This window comes from Puntigrus tetrazona, chromosome 17 (assembly GCF_018831695.1).
Source record: "Puntigrus tetrazona isolate hp1 chromosome 17, ASM1883169v1, whole genome shotgun sequence".
In the NCBI taxonomy this organism is placed as follows: domain Eukaryota; kingdom Metazoa; phylum Chordata; class Actinopteri; order Cypriniformes; family Cyprinidae; genus Puntigrus; species Puntigrus tetrazona.
Window position 1 is genome coordinate 17874487 of NC_056715.1, and position 25088 is coordinate 17899574.

A 25088-nucleotide genomic window follows, 5' to 3' on the forward strand; every position below is an offset into this window, starting at 1 on the left:
CAACAGAAGAGTAAAGCTCTTCACTCGATTATGAGCTTAAATGCAGAATTACAGCCTGTTTTAAGGCATGCTTTTTTGGGTACAAATACTTGTACTGTTTGAACATTAATTCATTAATTCATTATACTGGAGTCAGATGATTCATTGACATATAATCATATAAAACTCTTCTTTGCGTCATTTCAAACCTGCATGACTCTCTTTATGGTCTGGAACCTAAAATATTCCTAGAAGTTTTTCCATACAGCAATCACCAAAACCGCACGGTTACCAACGTCCTTCAAAATATCTGTTTGTTTTCCAGTGAAGAAATAATAGTCTGGATGGTACGAGCTGACTCAAACTCAGACCCTCTACTGAAGCCACAGGAAAGTGTAAGGCCCAGCTCGTTACCCATGATTCTGAGCGTCCACACTGACCTGAGGTCCCAGCCCTGCTGGAGAATGTGGAGCAGGTTGACTTTGGGGTGTGAGGGTTGTTCCAGAGCAGTGTTTGTGTGAAGGCGAAGCGATTTCATCTCCGTCTCTCCCTCCACTCCGTCCTCATTCTCGCTCATGTGAGGGGACCGAGACGCTTTCAGACCTGAAAACACACATCAGATCACACATTAGTGTTTTAAAACACTAAAAGGCCGGTTTAGAGGTTTTTTAGTTTTGTCGTTTCACTTCTGTCATATGCCACAACAAAGGATTTAAACTTTTATCAAAGCTTCTACGCAAGAACTGTTCAAGTGCTACGTCAATCTACACTATTTTATGTAATATGGGGTTTATAAGATATATAAGGTAAATCTACCTTAATTGTTCCAAACTTTTTTTTTTTTTATCTTTGTGTCAAATACAGGCTTTCAATCATAAAATAAGAATTAGGCATTTTATAATCTAAATAAAGAGCAAAATGAACAATATTAATGCATTATCGGTTTTCACTCAAACTAGATCATCATTAACTTCAAGAGCTAAAATGTTACATTTTCTAAAGGTTTATGTTACATTAGCGTCAGAGCTTGAGATTAATGTTGTACATCATTTCTGATCTATAATTTGTCAAATTATGCAAAAACTGAAAATGGCGTATTTAGAATAAGTAAAACGCAAGCGAAACACAGAAGAGAATGAAAACTATGAACTCTCCTGTGAACTTTATGTATTAACTGCAGGACACCGATGTAAACAAATACATGACATTTCAACCCATCAATTTTTTTTGTAAATGCTTGCTACCAGATATGATCCGTCTCTCAAGCACACATGTCATAGACGCACCTGTTCGTCTTCTTCCGCCGGAGACTCGTCTGGGTTTGCGCTTCTGCTTGCGCACCTCCAGACTAAGAAGCTTCCTTTCGTACTGGACCGCATGATGTGTGTAGAAGGTCCCCACAACCAGAGATATATTATCATTCACCCTGTTCCTGTGGAACAAAGACAGCAAAACAGACATTTATAACCTCTTTTTGGTTTTTGTTTGCATTCAGAGGTTGAAATTACAGGCACTAACCTCGAGCGGGAGATCACAGTTCTGAGGAACAAAGAACAATAGATCATTTTAGACACATGTAAGACAGGGAAAGCTGTTCTGAAACATTAAAGAGAAAAGCTCACATGAACAGTTGATACAACAACAAAAAAAAATTACCCTCAGGCCATTCAAGTCTCTTCATCAGGTTTGGAGAAATATGTCTCTGCAGTGAATGGGTGCCGTCAGAATGAGAGACAGCCGATAAAAACATCACAATAATCCACTCCAGTCCATCTTTAGAAGTCATTACCGTGATGTTTCTCTCAGCTGTTTTTGGACATACTGACGGCACCCATTCAGTGCAGAGCCATCCATTGCTGAGCCACATTTCTACAAATCTGAATAAAAAAAACTAAACCAACTCATCCTAATCTTGGAGGCCTGAGCGTGAATACATTTTTAGCTTATTTAGATTTTTGGGTGAACTGTTCCTTTAAGGGCTTGTCCAAGAATAACAGTCACTTTATCAGTGCACGTAAGCCTTTGTATGACATACTCGCACTAAATATCAACAAAAAGCCCTCAGGCTGAAGATTCCTAAAATAGACAAAGATCTTTCCAACCACGGTGGAAAGGCTTACCTTCCATGGAAAAGTTTATTAGCCAACATGGCGTTCATAGACGTCTTGTATTCCAGATAACCACTGAAACAGAGATACAGAGAGAGAGAGAGAGAGAGAGAGAGAAATAATTACAGACAGATTAATTGCATAACAAGTCCAAACAAATGATGTGGTAAACAATCGGTTCTGCTGGTTTCAGCCATGACTCTTATGCAAACGAGAAGATACAAGCTGAATGAAAACATGATGCTTCTTGCGCTTTTCGACTGTGCGACGTCTGTTAGCTTTAACAAAACAGTGGTGTTTGGTTGACCGTTTGGCCCTGCGTCGGTCCCGCTTGAGCAACATCACTACACTCCTTCAAGGAGCTAGAATTAGCTGCTGCATCACTGATGTCTATTGGTGCGACCGCGGTGTGAATTACAAAATGACGAGGTGCTGAACATTAAATGCTGAACATTAAACGACCGCACGATTTTTCCAGACCGAGCTTAAACAAGCATTTGAAAATTTTCTTGCGTCAATAACAATATATTCTGGGTGAAGTAAACGTTTATTTGAGACATGAACGTCTCTCTCAGGCGAGTGGTTTCAACACTATCCCGTTACGGGGAGAGCGCCTGCTTCGAAGCACATATTTAACATGTCTTTAGGCAATGAGAATGAAACGTTCACACTGGCAGTAATTAAGCAAGAACTTGGGCCAATAACATTCAAGAAATCTAGCTTACAGCCTACAGAAACCTGTTCTAATGAACTCTCCATTCATGCTTGCTTCAATAATTTTAAGCAGAATAAAACGTTTTTCCCTTGAATAAATGTTAAGTTTTCACATCATTCATATTTTGAAGTGTATTCATGATTTACATTTACTTTAACAACTTACATTTTAATGAATCATTTAATATAATACACTTTTTGTGTACATATGTTTTCCATTGTACTTAAGTACACTTAAGTCACTTTGGTAACACTTTATTTTAAGGTGTTATAATACCTATTAAAATTACCTAATCGACTGACAGGCAGTCTGTTTGGGAACTATTTATGTAGACGTGCGCTCATCTGTTTTCAATGCAGCTAACCTCGCATCACTTCATGTTGTCTTCTATTTTATTTAACTATGACGGGTCCTTTACTGCACAAAGACCATCACTGTGACACTATGAAGTGATGAAAGTTAGTTTCCATAAGTTTCACATTATACTGTTGACTCTGAAAATGAAAGTGTCAGTTTTCTCTTTGCTCTGCGATGTATTTTTCACTGTGTGAGAACACGTGTGTAGGGTGAGAGCGTCATTGTTTGTCGGTCATGACAACAGTAACTAAGGAAGGCGGGTCATTGGACACCTTAAAATAATGTGTTACCATAGCTTCCTGTACTATACATTACGTCTGTAATTAATTTCTGTAGTTACGTCCATAATTAACAAATAAATAAATAACACTGCTGATGCTACCTCTACCCATTAAACCTAAACTTAACATCAGCACTAACCTTCAACTATCCCACACTTCAGTAGAGGCAAAAGTGTTACTATTATTACTAGTATTACTATTTTATTATTATTATTATTAAGTAAATAGAAAATAAATCCAATAGACATATAATGTGGGACCAATTTGTCTGCTCCAAACATTACTGCTTCAAGTATTATTTGAATAATTGAAAACAATGATTTACTAATTGTCCAGCCCAAATAAATACACACATAAACAACAAAGGAGTTTTTTCAAGAGCATCACTAATTTTGGCCAAATATATAGTGCAGGGTTATTTTAGTATTACTTATAAACGATCATACTTTAAAGTAACATTTTGAATATTTTGGCAATTTCACAAAAAGAATGATACAGTAACTGTAATGATCACTATATTAGCATCCACTGCCTCGCACAATAATATTCTGTTTAAGCAATTTTGTCACACTGTAGTTTTGTCATCTGCCACTTTAAATGCTCAACCTCATTACAGTTTGTCTGTCAATGTTTTTATTGTTCATCAGTTCAAAAAAAAGGAATAATTCTGAGAGTGATCCCAAAATGATCTTTCCTTCTGTGCTTATTTTTAATTTAGAACGATAACTAAAAACTATATTGTTATCATCCTTGGTGTAAACGGGCCTTTAAGTTTTATTTGAATTAAAAATTTCTAATTTATTTTTATTTATTCAGTTTTAGTTCTTTATTATAGTTATATATAGTTCTCTCATTTCCTATTAAAGTGTTAATCTACTATTAATATATTATATTTAACAGTCTTATTTAATTGCTAGTTTTATCTCCATTGACCTGCTTTACATGCACAATCTTCTGAGGCTGCAGATGTTTTCTGATATTCCTCATGTTCAGTAATGATTCCCACTCGTATCCGTCTCTATTCAGAGGCAGAGCACACTGCTCCAATCAGGAGCGAGAGCACATGCATGAATGATGGAAATGATCTCCGCCTGACTTGGCATTGCAGGAATCTCATTTTCATCATTGCCCATCAAACATACTCGCGTATGAAGCAGAAAGAAGAAAGGCTGGCTCTGATTGCCCTGGTCTAAGCACATCTGGTTTTTGGAGGGTGATCCCTGTAACCTGCTCACAGATGTTTCTCATCACCAGTAAGTGGTGTAACACTGCACCTGAACATTATTTCATTCTAGGCTTCGATTGTGTTTATGTTAACATCCTTACCGCACTGAAAAATGGTGCAGGATTAGCTAACTTTGAAACAATCTTTCCCATTTTACATAGAATTTGTTTCAATTATAATGAAACCGCAACATTACATTTTGAATCAGAAAGACTAAAGTAGTTTTCTCTTGTGCTCCAGTAAAACAGTGACGAGCGTTATTGGATTAACAGGTTATTTTAGCTTTCATTTCTCAAATAAATCTTCATAACTGAGCAATGTGTAGTATAAAACCCTCATGTATATTTCAGAACTCAAAACTTTCTCATTAGTTCAAAAACAGCTTTTATTAAATGTAAGAAATGGCTAATTTTGGAAGTTTTCACATTATGTCAGAGCACAACAAAACGCCACCTCTGCAGGAGAAACACTTCCTAACTTTATATGTGGACCTCAAAGAACATTATAAAATCATAAAACAATGTAGTTCACGACCACTTCGTCTAAACCGTTGGGTTTACCACGCTCTTTTTTTTTCTTGCAAAAATAGTGAGCATTGTATTTCTCTACCTCAACACAGTCTCACCGAGGTCAAACTGAGCGAAACAAAGACTTCAGATGAGGTGGATTTTTTTTGCTTTGCTGAACTTCTGAAGAGTGATCAGTGAGAGAGACTATTACAGTTTTTATTAATATTTTTTATATTTAAATTTTATATCTTGTTATTTTACTTTACTATCACTAGCAACAGGTTAATCATGCTTTCTGTAAAGATCTATTTAGAACTATTTACATTATATTTGAAAACCATCAGACAGTAAGCTTTTACAATTTTGTAAAACTTTGTGGCCAACCTTCAATCTAGTTTCTACAATAACCCTGAGTGTGATGCCTACCTAGTGACTTTCACTAGTTAGACATGGTTAGAGATGCTCTCTCAACTGCTAGAGCAAGGACTGATGGGAGAAACTGAAGCAGGAAGACCTCCGAGAGTCAAAGCACAGCAAAGGGTCTGAATACTTACGACCATGTGATATTTCAGTTTTTCTTTTTTAATAAATCTGCCAACAATTCTGTGTTTTTCTGTCAATATGGGGTGCTGTGTGTACATTAATGAGGAAAAAAATTAACTTAAATGATTTTAGCAAATGGCTGCAATATAACAAAGAGTGAAAAATTTAAGGGAGTCTGAATACTTTCAGTAGCACTGTATATATGAATAATAATCCAATAACTAAATTGGATTAAATCAAATTATTCAATGAATCAAATTGCAAGCTTGTGAATAAGAATCAAATTGAATCGTGACGTGCGTCAAAAACTAGCTCTACACATTACTACGTCTGGATACGTTTCATACGTTTGGACGATTTTTTTACAGATAGAAGTCTCACCAAGGTTGTATGTGTTTGATCAAAATACAGTAAGATTGAAACATTACTGCAATTAAAAACAGCTGTTTTCTATGTGAAAAAGCGTAATTTATTTATTTATATTTTTCATTGCTCCAGTCTTCAGTGTCAAGTGATCTTCAGAACTTCAAGAAACATTTCTGATTATTATCAATGTTCAAAACATTTGTGCTGCACAATATTTTTGTAGAAAGTGTGATGCATCGTATTTTCCAGGATTCAAAGATAAATCACTTTATACATGTCTTTATTGCCACTTTTGATCATTTTAATGCACCCTTGCTGAATAAAAGCATTTATCTTTATTTTATCTTTCTTCCCTTGAACATCATGTGATACTGAAGATTTAAAACAATCTATAATTTTTATTATATAAAAGCAGCCATGGGTGAACAGAAGAGACTTCTTTCGAAAAATATAAACTATTCTAAGCTTTTGCCCGGTAGCATAAATCAATTCAGCATTTTCAGATCCTCAAATCACCGTTCTGTTCTTTTATTCCCTCACCTGTAAAGCTCCCAGGTGTCTGGAGTAGGAAAGATCCGAACAAACCCACCCCTCCTGTCATACTCCTCCTGTACCCTCCTCAGCACTTTCATCTGTCCAGGGGAGACAATAAAACATGCTGCTCAATATCAAATATGTCAAGAGCAGCCAAGATGAAAGAGCATACATCAGCCTGCTATCTTCAAATAAATTCCTCAGCGTTTGGCTAAAGTCGTGGAAACCCCGTCAGCCGAGGACTCCAAATCACTGACCTCTTCTGCCGTCAGACTCAGGGTACTCTCCGCTAGCTTAGTGCCGGGTTTCTCTTTCTGAGCGTCTGGGTCGGCGGTGTTGGCGGATGGCGGTCTCTGACGCTGAGGATAAGAGTGAATTGTTACCAAAATACTGTGGTGGGATCATCAGTGTTATTACAGTCACTTTTACTGAGGGTTCGAATATGCAGAGGATGTTGAAAAAGCCAAGGATGTGGAAGACCTGGAGAACTTTTCTGAAGAACAGCAGGCTGTTTAAGTGTTCAGGGCTGCATTTCCCAAAATCATCGTAAGCTTTAGTGCACTGTAGATGGACTGAAACCAAAACTTTAAGAAATAGTTTACAGTCAGAGTTTTTTTTTTATTATTATTTATTTATCCTGGCTCTTCTGAGCTTGGTAATGCTGGTGGATGGTGGCCATGATTTTGAAGCTCCATAAATCTGATATATCTGTCGTTATTAGGTGTGTTTACATGGAGCATTGTAATCGTTTTAAAGGTCCAATTCGAATGAAAATGCTCCATGTAAACACTTCAATCGGAATAAAAATGCCCAAACCGAATGGAATTGTAATTGGTTTGAGAGGAGTAGGATAAACCTTTCTATAAAAAAAATAAACAAAATGAAATTCTGCCTTGTAAACATGTTGATTACTTTGTGTCTATGTCATCACATCTAGAGGTCGGGTCATCAGAATGTGAACGTGATGTCGGTTCTTTCTGTGATTTGGGGACACTGACGCTACAGTGATGACTGAGTAATAGTGGAGGTGTACAGTCCAACAATTTCAATTATACAGTGAAAACACACTAGAATGGATGCTGTGTTATGAACTGCCATATCCTCACTCATGACCGGAGTGAAAACGGATCTGAAATGAAGAGCGATCTCTGCTTTTTAGCTTAGAAACAACAAATGATGATAGTGCAAAGCATAATAAGAAATAATCAAATGGACCAAAATTTGCAGACCAAAATTTAGTATTTATTACAGATTCATAATTTCCGATCCGCTCACGCCATGAATATTGTACAAAACTCGTTTGGAAATGTTAGGTGGGATATAGCTTGTTGCGATGTCACTCTGTTCATAAAGCAACGTTCCCTTTGATTCATAGCTCAGCAAATCTTGATAAGAAATCGTGAAAATTTAAAATTGTATATATTTGTGATTTACAGTATTTCTGTGATCAGAGCTGATTTTCTAGTATCATTAATAGTAAGAATGCCTGGCTAATCATTCTGGTAAAATAGACTCACACAACTAGAAATAAGAATATTCTTTTATGCTGTGTACTAACATTATTCAGTTCTGGAGTCAGAAGAAATGGAGACTAGATTAAACTCGGTTCACTAGTGCTATAAAAACAACAGCTCTCAAAGACTTCAATCAGCAGCATTGCAACGTAAGCCTCTAGCGCTCAGTAGCGCTCAAAACACCGAGTTTAAGGTATCAAGCCGGGCTCACATCGGTCTACCCTGGGTCTAAAAAACCTCAGCAAATCGACAGGGAAATCAGCTCCTTAACATCTAGTTTGTTAACTGAGGAGGGCTGTGTCCCAAATCCACCATGGAATTCCCTAAATCCTTTTCATCAGATTGATATGAAACAGCTGCTCCAGACTCTGCCAGCCAGTTTGATGGGTTGCTGAGAGTCCCACCCTCTTGAGAACCAACTGCGGGCCAAAAATTACGAGTCCATTATAAGCATTTGGAACCAATAACATGATCTAGTGACCAGCGTAAAGCTCATGTGCCTTGGCTGGTTGGTGGTTGCTCTGAGTCTCAATCTCATTCTTCTGGGCCAACACCACACAACAAATAAGATCAAGAGATTTGATAGAAACCCCTTGGGTTGCTCAAAAAGGTGCTTCAGAGAACAGCTATAAACATCACTAAAGTAGTCTTGAATGTGTTGGCTGTGCAGGGACACATGATCTCTGAAGGAGTCTGAGTCATCATCAGATTGCTACGATCATGTGTAACAGACTTGTGTCCAAATGAACACTGATTTCTGTGGTTTGAATGGCTGTCCTGTTTCTTGACTTTTGACCATTTCCCTTTTCTGCTTATGTTTTGGTCATTATTTTGTAGCTCTTCTCAACACATTCAATCATTTTGCACTTAAATAGTTTAGTCCTTTGACTCACATATGTCTTTAAATCCCATCATCAATGATCTACAATATAAATGTAGAGAAAGAAGTATGAGTGACCGTATGTATATATTATGTGTTATGTATATATAATGCAGCTGCAGTTGTTTTTTTCATTTGATAATGTAGCATTAGATAATAGCAATTTACGTTATAATGATTTAATTTATTGAAACGAAAGCATTAATAGAATTAGTGGGAAAGTCCCCAAAGGAAAAAAAATAAAATAAAACCATATTTGCAAACGTGTGTGTGTGTGTGTGTGTGTGTAAGCCTGCTACCATAGAGCACCCCCACATAAGAAACCCCAATTTAACCCCTGGTTATAGTCTAAATATCATCAAAGACAGAATGAATAAATATATTTATTTAGGTAAAATCTTTCAGCTTACTGCTAAAATCTTTTACCAAATCACTTCATAAATCTAAGTAATTTGACTCAAGATTGTATCAAAAAGTCCAAAACACATTTATCCGAGTCCAAGAGAAGAAACTGCTCTCTATGTTCGATCAGTCTGGGCCCCTCGGGATCAGAGTGCCATCATCAAGTTTTCAACATCTTTATAAAGTAACAATAAGTGATAGAGATTATTCTAATTACATTAGCACAGCTTGTCCTAATGAAGTTATACCCTGACATGATAAAACATGAAGGCGCTTCTTCTCATTCTCACAGTTTATTAGAAAACATAAGGTTGTCTAATGATCACTGTGATTGTCCTAATAACTCGTCCTGTGTACGAACGCAAGGAAATCTGTTCAGATAGTGTGGGTATTTTTACCTGAAGTTTCTGCGAAGGATTCTTCATTCTTGAATCAATCCCAGCTCTGTCGGGACGCGGCTGTCGTAATAACGGATCCTGACACACAAAACCTAAGCACAAGAAACAAGAGTCTTCTTTAATGAGGATTAATATTATTCAGAATTAGCTTTTATCTATTCAGATGTTTGATGGAGTGTGTGTAAATAAAAACAGGCCAATACGAATAAGATTCAATTGCATTCAACTGAACACAAATGTCATATCTAAGAATTTAGAATATTATGGTTTCCTTATGCCTTCATTTAGCAGCACAACCATTTTCAGCTCTAATAATTGTATTAATAGGTATTTATATTGTAACAATATTTCACAATCTTACTGTTTTTGCTGTATTTTAAATGCAGCATTGGTGAGCGTAACAAACTACTTTCAAAAAGCCTTACTGACCCCAAACTATTGAACAGTAGTGTCCTGTATGTGGTCATAAGCGTCAATTCAAAACATTCAGGATTTGTCACACGACACCTCTGTTCCCGAAACGTTTTGAGCTGCCTTGCATAAACGCGGCCAAAATAATTATTTACTATTACTACTTGATTTATTCCTTATTACTCACAACATCACATTAAAGCCATTAAAAAATACTATACGCAAACACAATAACAAAATCTGAAATGAACGAACGCATTACACCTATGTTCAAACATTCACAGACGAAAGACCAAAAAAATCTGCTTCCAGAATCAAAACCCTCAACTTTTACAAAGTCACCCAAAAATGATGTCAAGCAATCATCGGAAATGTGGATTGCACAGACTCTGCCATAAAAGCGAACAAGATAAAACACTGCGTGCGATCAACAACCGTCACTGAACGGAGATCAATCATTGCAACGAGCGCTCTGGCGTCAGATTTGCGAGTTTTTGGAGCGGGGACAGACCGTTGCGTAAGCAAAAACAAAACTCTGCCTTGAGCAATCATTATTTTCATGAGCGCTGCAGAGGTATTTTCTTCAGCCAAACCGTGACAGTTCAATGACTCATGTGAGCGTCTAATGTTCTGCTGACAGTTCCTTCGTGTAAGTCGTCTTATGCTAATGAACAGTGCCTGCGGGTGACTCTTCAACACTGTGCTTCTGATACAGGATAATTCATTGCTTTTCAGACACATCACATCTGATCGTCACACAGTCTGAAGGGTTAGAGCAGGCAGCAATGGCCTTTTAGTGGTTTATGAGCAATGTGGATTCAGTGAGAGACAGGAGACACCCAGCACGACCTATGGCACCTCAACACCAACCATTTTATCAAAATTGCCTTAATATTATCGTGGTCAAATGGCAATGTGAAACGATAGGTCTTCTGGGTAAAAAGTATAGTTTTTATTACACCGTAAAACAAAAAGAAAAGCTCAATATGGCTTTATCCCTTCTTTATTAAGCAAGGCGTACGAATTCTTATGATTTGTTCGGCTTCGTCTTGTTAGGGCACCAGTGTGAATGAAATTTAGACTGAGACAGTATATCACAAGTTGATTCCCCTTTAAAGTTCAGCTACACGTCTTAAGTCTACTTTCTTCCTTAAGTGCACTAGATAGAATAGTTTAACTTTATCACATCCCAATAAATAATACTGTATTGTGAGATTTTAGTGTCGTTGAATACGTTTATTTTTATTTACCCGTTTTCATTTTTATAAATTGATTTGACATAATAGAATTTTTTTTTTTATCCAAAACTGTAGTAATCATGGCTGTATAACTTTAGCGATTTAAATGTGAAAAAAAAAGTGAAATTTTAACAATTCCTTAATTTTTTTAGCAATGTGCTCCACAAAAAAGGCTAATGGTTTAAATGAAAGGGTTTTATGATATTCTGTAAACTTTTTTTAGTACTCGGAAAAATACATTCAACAGTTCTGGCATAATTTTCATAATGAATCAATGCTTGAGATGCCATATTGTCTGTGTCTGTGAGGATTTCCAATCAGGTTTTAGACCGTACCATAGTACTGAGACTGCTCTCATTAGAGTTACTAATGACCTGCTTCTATCATCTGATCGTGGTTTTATCTCGTTATTAGTGCTATTAGATCTTAGCGCAGCATTCGATACTATCGATCACAACATTCTCTTGGATAGACTAGAAAACTATGTTGGCATTAGAGGAAGCGCCTTAGCATGGTTTAAATCATATCTATCTGACCGCTATCAGTTTGTGGCATTAAATGAGGAGGTATCATATCAATCACAAGTGAAATATGGAGTTCCTCAAGGCTCAGTGCTAGGACCGTTACTTTTCAACCTTTACATGTTACCTCTGGGAGATATTATCAGGAGTCATGGTGTTAGCTTTCACTGCTATGCTGATGATACTCAGCTCTATATTTCAGCGCAGCCTGGTGATACACACCAAATTGAGAATCTAACAGAATGCATAGTCGATATAAAAAGCTGGACGATGAGTAACTTCTTAATGTTAAATTCTGAAAAAACAGAGGTGCTAATAATTGGACCTAAAAACCCCACATATAATAATCTAGAACACAACCTATCACTGGATGGCTGCTCTGTTAATTCTTCATCATCAGTTAGGAACCTAGGTGTGCTGTTTGACAGCAATCTTTCCTTTGAAAATCATGTTTCTAGCATCTGTAAAGCTGCGTTTTTCCATCTTAAAAATATATCTAAATTACGACCTATGCTTTCAACCTCTAATGCAGAAATATTAATTCATGCGTTTATGACCTCGAGGTTAGATTATTGCAATGCTTTATTGGGTGGTTGTTCTGCACGCTTGATAAACAAACTTCAGCTAGTCCAAAACGCAGCAGCCAGAGTCCTTACTAGAACTAGGAAGTATGATCATATTAGCCCGGTTCTGTCAACACTGCACTGGCTCCTATCAAACATCGAATAGATTTTAAAATCTTATTAATTACCTATAAAGCCCTGAATGGTTTAGCTCCTCAATACTTGAGCGAGCTCTTATCACATTATAGTCCTGCACGTCCCACTGCGTTCTCAAAACTCTGGCCATTTGATAATACCTAGAATATCAAAATCAACTGCGGGCGGCAGATCTTTTCCTATCTAGCACCTAAACTCTGGAACAATCTCCCTAACTCTGTTCGGGAAGCAGACACACTCTGCCAGTTTAAATCTAGATTAAAGACACATCTTTTTAACTTAGCCTACACATAACACACCAACACACCTTTTATTATTCAAATCCGTTAAAGGATTTTTAGGCTGCATTACTTAGATTTGCTGGAACCGGGAACACTACTCCTACAATACGATGTACTTGTGACATCGTAAAAAGAATGGCATCTACGCTAATATTAGTCCTGTCTTTTTCTCAATCTGTTTTCACAGTTTGTATCCAGACTAGATGGTGGATCAGCACCCAGAGATTATGTTCATCAGAGACCAGAACACCTAGATGCGCTCTGTGGACCGATCACCAGATCCTGATGCACACACACATACACACACACACACACGCACGCACACGCACACGAACACACTAAGTCATTTACACTACCTGACACAGCTGCGTTTAAAATTGAACTGGAAGTTAAGTGCTGGGCGTCCGGTCAGAGGAGAACTGACCCCAACTGAGTCTGGTTTCTCCCAAGGTTTTTTTTTCTCCATTCTGTATGGATGGGGTTTTGTTTCCTGTCGCCTCTGGCTTGCTTGGTTGGGGACACTTAACTTCTAGTGACTATCGTTGAATTGACTACAGAGACCGTCTCTGCATTTAATAAGAAATTGGTCACTCTCGTCACTATACATCCCTGTCATTATACTGTACAGTGCTTTGATGCAACCTGTGTTGTTAAAAGCGCTATATAAATAAAAATGATTGATTGATTGATTGATATTGAGTTTTATTAATTATAATTAACCGAGCTTTTGGCCGGTAGCCATGAAGATCTTTGAGCTTCTCGCAGCTCCTTAGATGAATTTCCCAAGTTTATACAGTGAGACACAGATGAGCCAAGGAGAACATGCAGGCCTTTTATATTTAAACACTGCTCTTGAATATTCATATAGTCCCTGCATTAAGCGTACACCCCTACTTTTTTATTTATTCGTCCACATTTTGTCAAATTTCACGATTTCGTCTGCGTTGTCCACAAACCCTCATGAATGGCAGGAAAGCATAACACTCCTTCTTCTTAAGTGGTCATTACTGCAGACCAAACAAATGTGACCCACATGACAAAAGCCACGGCCACAGTAACCTACAGTTATGGCTGTTCCGTGGTTTGAAAATGCGACCATACATGCACATTCACAACATGAGACTGAGGTGAAGCGGTTAAGGACTGGTCAGGGATACGACTGAGACTCTGAGGCTGATGATACACTGGGCAGCTTTTTTTCCAGCAGTGTTGCTTGGGCACTTTACCACCGAGAATGGTTAACAAATTTCTATCTGAATATTTTAGAACAGCTTTGGGCTCTGTGTCTCATCTCCTAGCACATTGACCGCAACATTTCCCAAAGTTGCCCGACAGCATTGCTCAAAACGTTGCCGAGTGTATCATCAGCGTGAGCCTGGGAAAACAGAAACTTACCCACAAGAGAAAACATGTCAGAGATCATGCTGGCCTTTATCTTCAAATCAAGAGGAGCATCACTAGAAATATAAAGACAAAAAAGAATTAGTGCACTGTCAATAAACGTTATACGCCTTTAAAAAAACACAATAGAGTGTGCAATGTAACATGATTATAATAATATGTTATATATTATTTTCTTTTCTTCCATGAAACACAAAATGAACAGAATGTCCAAGCTGCTCATTTCCACCTAATTAAAAGTAATGTAAACCATCAAGCTACAAAAATCATCATAACAACTTCACTAACGCGCTCTTGCGAATCTTTCCACTTGAAAGTGATTTAAGCAATTTAAGTTTTCCATTCTTCAGCCCAAACCGGGGCCGTCTGTGCCGTTTTTAGAAGCAGCACACAACTGTTTATGAGCATGTTGACAAGTACACTTAATGGCAGGCTTGAGTTTGACTCAAGTATTCATTAAGAACTTCCCTTTAATTGGACAAATTACTCGCACGTTATTTGACACAAAAACAACCGAGTGTGAAGTGTGTCCTTTTTTCTGAGCATTGTTTGTTGTCTTGCATTGAAAAATAACTGGGGTCTCATTTCTAAACGTGTACGCACAATGGGTATATAATATGGGTAAGCAATTTTTCACGCACATATCCAGATTTATAAAAACTACACTTGATATAAATATGTACGCATTGTAGACATTCTAGACCACGCCTGCAAACTCTTCTGGAGCAAGAAGTAATGAAGTAAATGACTTTTTGTTTTCATTTCGATATGCATTTACAAAAAAATATTCCACTCTCATTAATAGAGATAAGCACTGAAATTACAAAAATCTAGCTTTTGTGCGTATGTACAACTTTAGGATGAAATCTACGGACAGTTCTATAAATGAGACCCAAGGGAAATGAATAGCTTTTTTTTAATAGGAAGCATATATTTTTATGTCTGCATTTTATCTCTGATGTGGAATAGAGGGCATTTGGCTTTTGAAATTCCTTTATCGTCTTGTTAAACTTCTTGTTGGGCCATTGGCCGTCAAGATCTTCAGTTCATCACTTTTGGAGCTTCTGAATGTCGCTGCTGAGTAACTTGGGTGCTGACGAGATGGAGGCTGTTCTTCGTCTTATAACATGAGAGTTGCCTTGGAAAACTCTTCACATAATGGCTTTTACCAGCCTTTATGCAACCGCTGGCATGGAATGGCAGGTTGGTTTTCCAGAGTTTCACCTTCCAAGAAGCCGATGATGACTGGGTCTGTCCGGTATGTTCACAGATGGAGGGCAATGCTGTCAAATGCTTTTAGTTCATGTATGCCATAATGAACGCTCCTCTTTATATTTATGTTGTTTAAGATGATCGTCTTGTCCATGAGGAGCTGGTCTTTGTATTCTCATAACTTGCATCCTTGTAATTTGCAAATTCTTAAAAATAATGGCTGTGTCGAAACTAAATTTAGGGCTCCAAGGTTAGGAGGAGTCACTAAGACTAGATCACAAACTATTACTAAAATAACTGTTGCCGGTAATCTGACTTAGAACGTAAACATTTCAGAAACATTTAACCTAATTTAAGACTTAGCTTAGATTAATTTATTTTAAGCTTAACGTTTTAAGAGAAAATTCTTAGCTAAAAACATTTTTTTTTGTTTTTGATTTGGTCCCACCACTTATGAAAAAATTATGTAGATCAGCCACTTGGTCTGATATAAAACTCCATATCAACTCCTCCTCTGCCAAAAGAGACCAAAAAATTGAACATTTTATTGCATTTCTACATTGTATTTGCCTAAAATTCCTTGCTTGGATGGCAGCATGTGATGAGAAATTAAAGTGTGCAACGCAGTGATCTCAAATTGCATCTGTCAGCATCAAACAGGACAACATTGTTGCATTGTTCACATATCACCATGAACACAAACAATGTAAAAAATGACTGGATTAGTGTGCGTGTTGCTCACCATGCCAATGAAGGAGAGAGGTTCACTTCCAAGAGCCACGGTTTGAGGTTGGAATCAATGAGAACGTCGAAACCATACAGTTCTGTGAATTGAGACACAAACACACACCACACACCCAGAGTGAGACGGGTGAACGGGAGGACACACACCACACAGATGTGGCCAGCACTACTGAGGGCTGTCTGTGAATGTAAATGAACAGATTACGGCAGTAATGGAAGAAGAAACTGACTGTTTTGGGAGTGACAACCTCCTCAAATTGCAGAAGTAAATCTCCTGAACCGGGCACGGCTGACCAAACATTACCAGATACTACAGTATCCAATTATCGATAGGGTGATCTTAAATCATGACATATACATGATCTGTCACTGCATTAGCGGCTAGTGGTTGTGATTGTGAACTGCATAGAATGCGGTTGTGAAAGATTTTAACAGCCATATTTAACTATACTATAGGTTTGTGACTTAAACTAATGAAGTTGAAGAAGATTTAATTCAACAATACTGTATTTAACAATACTTTTTTTTTATTGAATAGAATTTAAGTGTACGTGTAATAAACACTGCTGCCAGATTGCCATCTTACTTTTTTCTTATGGCCAAAATAATGTGGTAAGGCTGTGAAAATGTGCAAAAATGGTTAAACCGCAACAACAAAGTTCTTTAGATAAAACAAACACATTAAACAAGTGGCAGGTTTATTAGCAAGCATTTACACTCCACTTAATGATCTATTCTCACACACAGTATCCATTTATTTTATTTTGGTCATCACCGTCAATCAACGATTTCGAATATAAAACTGCATTCAAATATAGTTGTCAATATAAAAAATATATTAGTTTGTAGATACACTCTTGCAAAAACGCCTGTTATCAATGAAGTTGTCTTCACTTTGAAATCAAACTCTTATTTAACGAGCGGTTGCACTTTATTGATTGTAATGAATGGATTCACACACACAGCACTAACAATGTTTGACACTGGTTTGCATGTTGTGAATAGAACCCGTTGATACTCTTCAGAGAGCGCTCACATAAACACACATGGACATGTTTGAAAGCAGCTGGCATGAAATGAAAAAGGGGAGTGAAATTGGCTTACTGTCTTTATGAGCAACACATCACCATAATATACACAATCTTCCCTAATTTCGTGTCGTCACACATATACATACCTCACAACCATACAGCTAATATTCAGTGCACTGGAAGACAGCATGCTCCTTCTTCCAGCCTCGTATGCGGGAACATGCTTTAAGTGTTGCCTACGTAGGCAGTTTTGAAAGAGAGCCTATACGTGGCTCTAAATGCCCTCTGGCTTAAAGCGGGTCTTTATCAAGAGGTTTCTTGTGGCCATTCTATGCTCACCTCATCACCTCCAAACCCGAGAGACAGATCTGACTGTTTATGCTGCTTACTCTTGAGTAAACAGAGCCGTTTTAGAGAGCGAGGCCACGCTGTGCTGACATCAGAAATATAAGCCTCTGTGTCTGCCTTTAAACCTGACAGCATCACTGATCTGGTTCTCAAAGGGATCAACAACTGATCCTACTATTCAACCTCGCCTGTATCCAATTATGGCATATCTTTATTTTACCCCGGTTTTTGCTGTTTTGAATGAACTATCCATTTAAGAGCACTGCTCTACTGAATGTTGTGTTGGGTTGTTAACTGTGATGTATCTTATTCTAACAATATTTCAGTCAACCACTGATTTATAGCCATTTGCTTTATTACTTCATAAGCCATCTGCCAGGTCCAGTTCACCACTGATCTTGAATAATTCAGTGTAAGACAGATCCCAGACCAGGTTATGCTATATAATTTACAAAACTGCAGTGTTTGTTGATACTGGAGTGTACACAAATAAAAGAAGACTCACAGTACTGAATGATTTATTAATCTTGCCAGTGAGGAACATTCATGTAGTGTTAACGTTAGGGATAGCAGCCTAATTTAGTTACTATTGTCCAAGTCACTGATGTTAATCAAGCAACAAAAGTAAAATCACTCACGGGAAAGAAAACCATGCACTTGTTCTTTAGTATACTTTATACTTTATGTATAAAGTAAATATATATATGCAAATATGTTCAGTGATATCAGTGGCTCAACTTTTCAACAGTTCTGTGATGCTACGAGAATAAATTTGTTTGTGAAAAGAAACCAAAAATAACAAATTTCCTCCATTTTAGAAAGTATGACAACGCATACGCATGCTTTCCCCTAAACTTAAACAACGCTTATGTTCATGTGTGCGCTTTCCCCCTGAATGTAAACAGTGGCGATTACGTCAAATACGTTCCCTAAGAAACTGCTCACCCAACAATGAAAACTGTCATCATTTCCTCACCCTCAAGTAGTTGCACACCTGTATGAAAGTCTTTGTTCTGCCGAACACAAAGGAAGATATTTTGAATAAAGTTGGGTCACCATTGACTTCCACGGTAGTAAAAAAAAAAAAATACTATGGAAGTCAATGGTGACCCAAAACAGTTACAAAGTTTCTTTAAAATATCCTCCTTTGTGTTCGGCAGAACACAGAAATTCATACAGGTTTGAGGATGAGTAAATGATGACAGAATTTTTTTGGCGAACACTCTCCAAAACGGCAGAAGACGTAACTCGGGGGAGAAGAATGGTTGAGTATGGGTTTGGAACAGCATGAGTAACGACACAATTTTCATTTTAAAACCTTTAAATATGAATCATAATATATGTTCTTTGCGTCTCTGTGTTAATAAATGGCGCAGACGCATGGATTTGTTTATTAAACACATACTGAAGCTAATAATTTGAGCATCTGGCGTGGACATAAATACAAGATCAACATCCCAAGAACAGCTCTGAGAGTACTTCATGAGCAGATTACTGTTTTATTTGAGTAACACTCAGAAATACAAAAAAACATTCATGCCGGCAAACTATCAAAAGTTAGGTTTAATTTAGGTTTGTCCCAGAAATACATTACTATTGTTGAGTAGAATGTATGTAATACCACTACATATCCACAGTACTGCCTACTACCACACTAAAATTCATCACAACTTTATTTTTTAAAGAATAATGATAATGAAACTTTAGTTTTAAGTTTTAATTTTAATAGCAAATCCTCTTTGTTAGCATTATATTCCATTAACTAAAAGAGAAATGAATGTAAAAAGTACGCCTTCATTTGAATAAACACTGAATTTCTAAAGAAAGAAAATCTATTAAAAATGATAAATAAAGGTTGTTTTTATGCATTCAAACATTTAAAAAACAGAATTTGGTGACAATAAAACACAAGGTGAGAAACAAATAGGGCGCTAAAAATGTGATTTGAGTTCAGTTTTTTATTAAATGAAATGTTGAATTGTAAAAATGGAATCCAGATCAATTAAACTGGAAAATTGGTTTGATGGGTTGAGTTTTAGATTACTTACGGCCCTAAATAATCTATCCTTGACCTTTTTTTCTCTTCCTGTGATAAAATGAATAAAACGACTAAAGTTGAGTTGACTGCTAGTGGTCAGTCCTAATTACAACAGTCACAATTTTAGCTAACTATAATTGCGCAGGGCGTTTTGTGTACTTTGGTGGTATTTTTGCCCCTGCCTATGAGGCGGACTAATAAATCCAGCAACTGTCTGTGTAGGCAGCAGAAGCGCTTGAACTGAGCTACAGACGAGTACATCTTTTTTTAATCAGCTCTAAACACACAACATGAGCTGAAAGGCAGGGCGAGCAGCCCATACTAATTACTCAAGATGTGCAAAAGCACCCTTTTGCATCGTGAACACAAATACAAACACAAACAGCACGCTCCATGAGCTTTTACGCCGCGCTTCACACAGCGAGCGGCCAACGGCCCATGTGCAATGCATTTTCCCCCAATTAGGAGCAGACACCGGTCCTGCCCGCACCTCAGCTCTCACAGGCCGCCCGCTTCTCCGTCTCTCCGCTCTCGGCGTTTGTGGCTCTTTAATGTGTGCTGGGAGGGCCCATTAACATCGCCACAAAATATTCACTGTGAGGAGAATAAATAAGCACCAACAAGGGAAGATCAAAGCCGGGCGTTATTATGAGCTGTTGGGCTCTGGAATCGAGAAAACAAGCCCAAACCAAACTCACCACAACAACAATAACAAGACCGTAACGTATCATCTCACTGGGTGTCTCCTGCGTCTGCTGTGTCACTTCACAGCATTGCATCACTGCAGAAATGAATCGTATTCCTGCTGGTGTTGGGTGTCTTTTCATAAACAGTATAACAAAGGGTGGAGCGGCTCGCACGAACTCACTGATGAAATAGAACTTCACTAGTAAGCCCAAGTTAGAGACCGTTGAAGCGCGATCACAGCGCAGCAGAGAAGCACACAGCCATGGAATGTTTCAATATTTTTACAATATATTCTTCTTTTATAACAGTAATAACACAAAAACCAACTGTGCACATTTAGAACCCACCCCAAACCGGCCCACCCCTGGTAGAGTTACAGGAAAAGAGATAAACGATTAAAAAAATATATATTTTTACAAAGACGTTAGAAAAGATGACAAAGTCAACGATCCGAAATTGAAGAAACAAAAAGAAATTCATAAAACAAATAAATACAAGATTTTCCTCTCCTTTGAGCTTGTTGCAGTGTAATATAAGATTGAATTACGCATGAAGAATATGTGGGATCCCGCTCTGTTTTGACCAAAATGCCTTCAAATGCTGCCTACTCGCTAGGTTTGGGAACCAAGTCTGACGAAACAAATATCTCCATCATGACTATAAATGCAGAGGGGAACAAAAAACATGGAGTGGTTCTGCGGTCACGTGGATAAATTTAGGTCTCAAAATTCAAGAAAAACAAGCAGAGTATGGTTATGAGTTGACAGCGTTCCAAAACTACTGGAACCGAATCATTTTCTAGACATCCACTACTGCTAATGGTTCTTGATCACTCACATTGTCCTGATGACGAAGGGTAAGCAGAGACCGCTCTCTATACTTAGCCCCTGCTGTAGTCAACTGCATGAAGACCGACCGATGTTCTTCTAGCATTTAAACCATGACCACACAAATCTATGCTGCTCCAGAGTGAAACCGCTGCTCACAGGTAAAATGATGTTTGTCTAAACTATGAAACGATAGCTAATTAAAAATAAAAAAAAGATAATTTTTCATCACTCAGTGACAGCAGACTCCTTTACACGGAGACCAGCCTGCATAAACATCTAAACAGCAAATCCATATCAAGTATTGTGAGTTTTTCGCTCAACGGTCACAACGTTTGGCTTGGAAACGAAAAGAAGTGTGTTGTGACTGGATATTGGTTTATATGATGTCTATATGACACACGATTCAAATATGATTCAAATATAACTCAATTACAAAATGATACTCCATGCAGCACCATTGGTTACACACTAGCGTCTAAATGGTACATTACAGTACCTTTTGAAAATGGTTATAATTTTCTTTCTTTTTTTCCACTTCTACCTTTCTGCCTTATTTGCACTTAAAGAGTACATATCAATATCTTAAGAGCTCATATTAGTGCCTAAAGTAAATACAACAGTGTCTAAATGGTACATTTTAGTACCTTTTTATCACGATTTATGACATTTGTCTCAGTCCACAAAACTGTGGAGTATGCGCTCATATAAAGAAGCATTCAACTGGACTTAAACATGGCCATTACACAAATCACACACTCAGCCTAACTCACACAAAGAGGCTCATTTATCCACTAGTAAGGGATCGTTTCTTCCTTCCATGTCAGAGGTGAAGAGGGACCAGTGAAGCATCATGTTACAGGAGTTCATTTAGACAGCAGCTGAACAAAGACAAACCCGCCGCTATATGCAAACAATAAGGAGTATATTAAAGAACGAATCAGCTGTGTGGCTCTGATCCAGACTGAAGTGAGATGAGATGAGATGTAAACTCGCAAAACAATGAGGCTGTTCTCCTAGAGCCAATGCTTAAGAGCTTCTTCAACACTTTCTCATTTAATAGCCTCCGCATCACTTCCTGCTTCTGCTTGCATGTTTTATTGCTTTATTTATTGGTATGATTTATCACTGTGATTAGACGAGAGTGATGAGAAGAGGCATGCAGAGCGGGGTGTAGATATGAGAAAAAGATTGTTTAAGGGAAGAAAAAAATATATAATGCAACTGAACATGCTACCTCTAGATTTTCAGTTTTGAAGGAAATCTGCCGTTCTGACGAAACGGTGCCATTTAACTACAGGATTTCTATGATGACACGTTTTGATTCTGTCATTAGCTGCTTTTCATCCAACGATACATTTCTGCATAGAATTAGATCATTGCATAAAACTTAAAACGTTCAAATATAGCACCATTTTCTGTCCTGTGTGTTCCTGGGAAACTGGTGCCGACTATAAATGCTAAAAAAAAAAGAAAGCTGTCACAACAAGGGTCCTTCATAATAAATGACGATTACCAGGCAGAACCTGAGAGCTTTGGTTTTGAAGAACAAAATGAAACATTTTTGTAGTAATCGCAATAAGCGCCGTGACGTTAATTGTGATATGAAAAAGTCTCGGTTTTCAAATTCTGTTAACAAAATTCTAACAACAGCTAAATGTGGCTCTTCAATATGTCGCTACAGATTGTTTCAGGCTCAGTTCAAGCGCCATGTGAACCAATCATCATACCTTCTTTACTACTAGTTATAGCACAAAATAAACATGAATAAACATCAGAAGAAACCGAACAACTTACCAAAATTATCACGTCTCATGTAATCAATCAGTCGGTGTTTAACCGCCAGAACACATGAGTAAATCCAAGCAGGAGACGCATTTAATAAACACGTTAGAAACTCAGCTAGAAAAATAACTCACTATAGCACACAAAATATATTACATATACATTATATTTGTAATTAACCTATTAGTGATGTATTATTTTTAAATAATATGTATTAAATGTTTTAACATTGAACTGGAGTTGAACAAACAATGAACAAACTAAAACAAACATTAAAATAAATAAATAAATAAATAAATAAAAATTATTTATTTTTTTTTTTAATTTACGTGCTGGTTGAAAAAAAAAATACATAAAATTTTGGTTAAAAAAAAATTAAATATTTGGGTTCACGACTAAGATCTAATATGTTTTAGTAAGATGTAGGGTTTCACTTTATTTCGCTGGTCCCTTATGAACAGTCTGTTGACACCAACATGTCAACTAACTTTCATTAGACACGACATGTTCTTGAAAAATGATCTACAGTCGGTACAATGTCTGTTGGATTATCATCACAATAAAGAGTTAGCAGATAATAATCAGACACTTATACTCTGATGAGAGTTAGTTGACATGTAGATGCAAAGTCACTGGCCGGGAGCTTGACTGGACCCCCCGGTGCACAGGCTGATCTTACCATATTAAACAAGCCCTGTGTATTCACACAACGAGCACTTTATCCGTCATTACATTCCAGCCATTCCACCTGCATGGGCGGCTCATATTCAGTCATGTGACACAGTGAAGTGAACCTGGCCTGGCCCTGTCCGCTTCCACTATCCCATCATTCACTGCGAGATGAGGGCATGGACCGGGTGCAGGGTAAAGATATCCCTTTCATGCAGGTGATTGTCCGATAACAGAGCAGTGCACACGGACCGTGTTATCACAGCCTAAACAAGCAACACCTCCTGGAGAACATATTATGTCTATAAACAAGTTACAGTGGAGATGACAGAACGCTGGAGCGGAGAAAGAAAAGGATGACAAATGAGGATAAAAGTCTTTGAATCTTCACAGGCCCCAGCACAGACAACATTTCACATTCTTCTCGGGACGTGCGTTCACCTTTGGGAACAGGAATGAGCTTTACTCTTGTACATGAAGCGAGGCACATCTGAGCCTTCATTTATCACATCTGATGTTTTCTATGTATGTGCATTATTGTCAAACGTGTCAATAAAAGCCTAAATTAAATCTGGAGGGAACGAATGAACATTTATTTCCAAATTCAGTAAACTAATGCACTAATTAACCGATCGATTTGAAGAACATAAATCAGAGCGCCGATGAAGTGAGTAAGTCGATGATTGCTGGAGGATAATGTGATTGACCTCATGCAGGTAGTTAACACCCCATAACAGCTCAGAATGAGAAACAGTTGGACTATAAATGGGCATCTCTGCAGTTGTGCTCTGGCAGCAGACATTGTTCTGTTTTCTCTTCCATAAACAGTCCACCATACAGCAAAGCCTGCATTCTTCTGCTTAAACACTCTGCTGAAGTTGTTACAGGATGCAAGACTTTATATACTATGAGCTCTTACTTTGGATTGCAGTGATCCCGCAATAAAAGAGCAATTCTAGGTTTTGTTTACACAGAGTAATGTTTTGATGTCCAATTTCACCAGCTTTTTTTTAAAGAAGCATGAAAACTGCACAGATACCCAACATCTTCTTTCTTACCAAAGCAGTTGCAGCGATGAGGGACAAACATCTTGCAGGCCGTGGCGATGTGTAGCTCAGCACTCAGAAGAGCTTTAATGATCAGATCTTCAATCTGGCCCATGAGCACTGACAAACACAGACAATTATTAGCATTTTTTTAATCATGCACTTGCAAAAGTACTGAAATATAGTTGTATCTGAAATTATTTCCACCACCGGTTCTGCAAGCAACCTCAAAATGTTTTGCACTCAAATGCAAAGTTTCTTCAACGTATTTGAGAGAAAAAAAATGTTTGAGTGTGAACACAAGCACATCTAATATCAC

At 37.6% G+C, this 25088-nt stretch overlaps 1 protein-coding gene across 6 annotated transcripts in view; it reads right to left on the reverse strand.

Annotated features, from left to right (window-relative positions):
• Window positions 1-25088, reverse strand: part of ttll5 (tubulin tyrosine ligase-like family, member 5) — a 77709-nt gene that overhangs the window by 41165 nt on the left and 11456 nt on the right. For 5 of the 6 annotated variants that reach the window (XM_043263793.1, XM_043263791.1, XM_043263794.1 and 2 more), the window contains 10 exons: window positions 24782-24889; window positions 16337-16418; window positions 14377-14438; window positions 9812-9903; window positions 6875-6976; window positions 6624-6715; window positions 2100-2162; window positions 1498-1575; window positions 1266-1411; window positions 420-582 (listed from right to left, as the gene is read on the reverse strand). In XM_043263793.1, coding sequence (XP_043119728.1) covers window positions 420-582; window positions 1266-1411; window positions 1498-1575; window positions 2100-2162; window positions 6624-6715; window positions 6875-6976; window positions 9812-9903; window positions 14377-14438; window positions 16337-16418; window positions 24782-24889 — 988 coding nt within the window. The remainder of the gene's footprint in view (window positions 1-419; window positions 583-1265; window positions 1412-1497; window positions 1576-2099; window positions 2163-6623; window positions 6716-6874; window positions 6977-9811; window positions 9904-14376; window positions 14439-16336; window positions 16419-24781; window positions 24890-25088) is intronic. The other variant, XM_043263792.1, reaches the window with a different exon arrangement.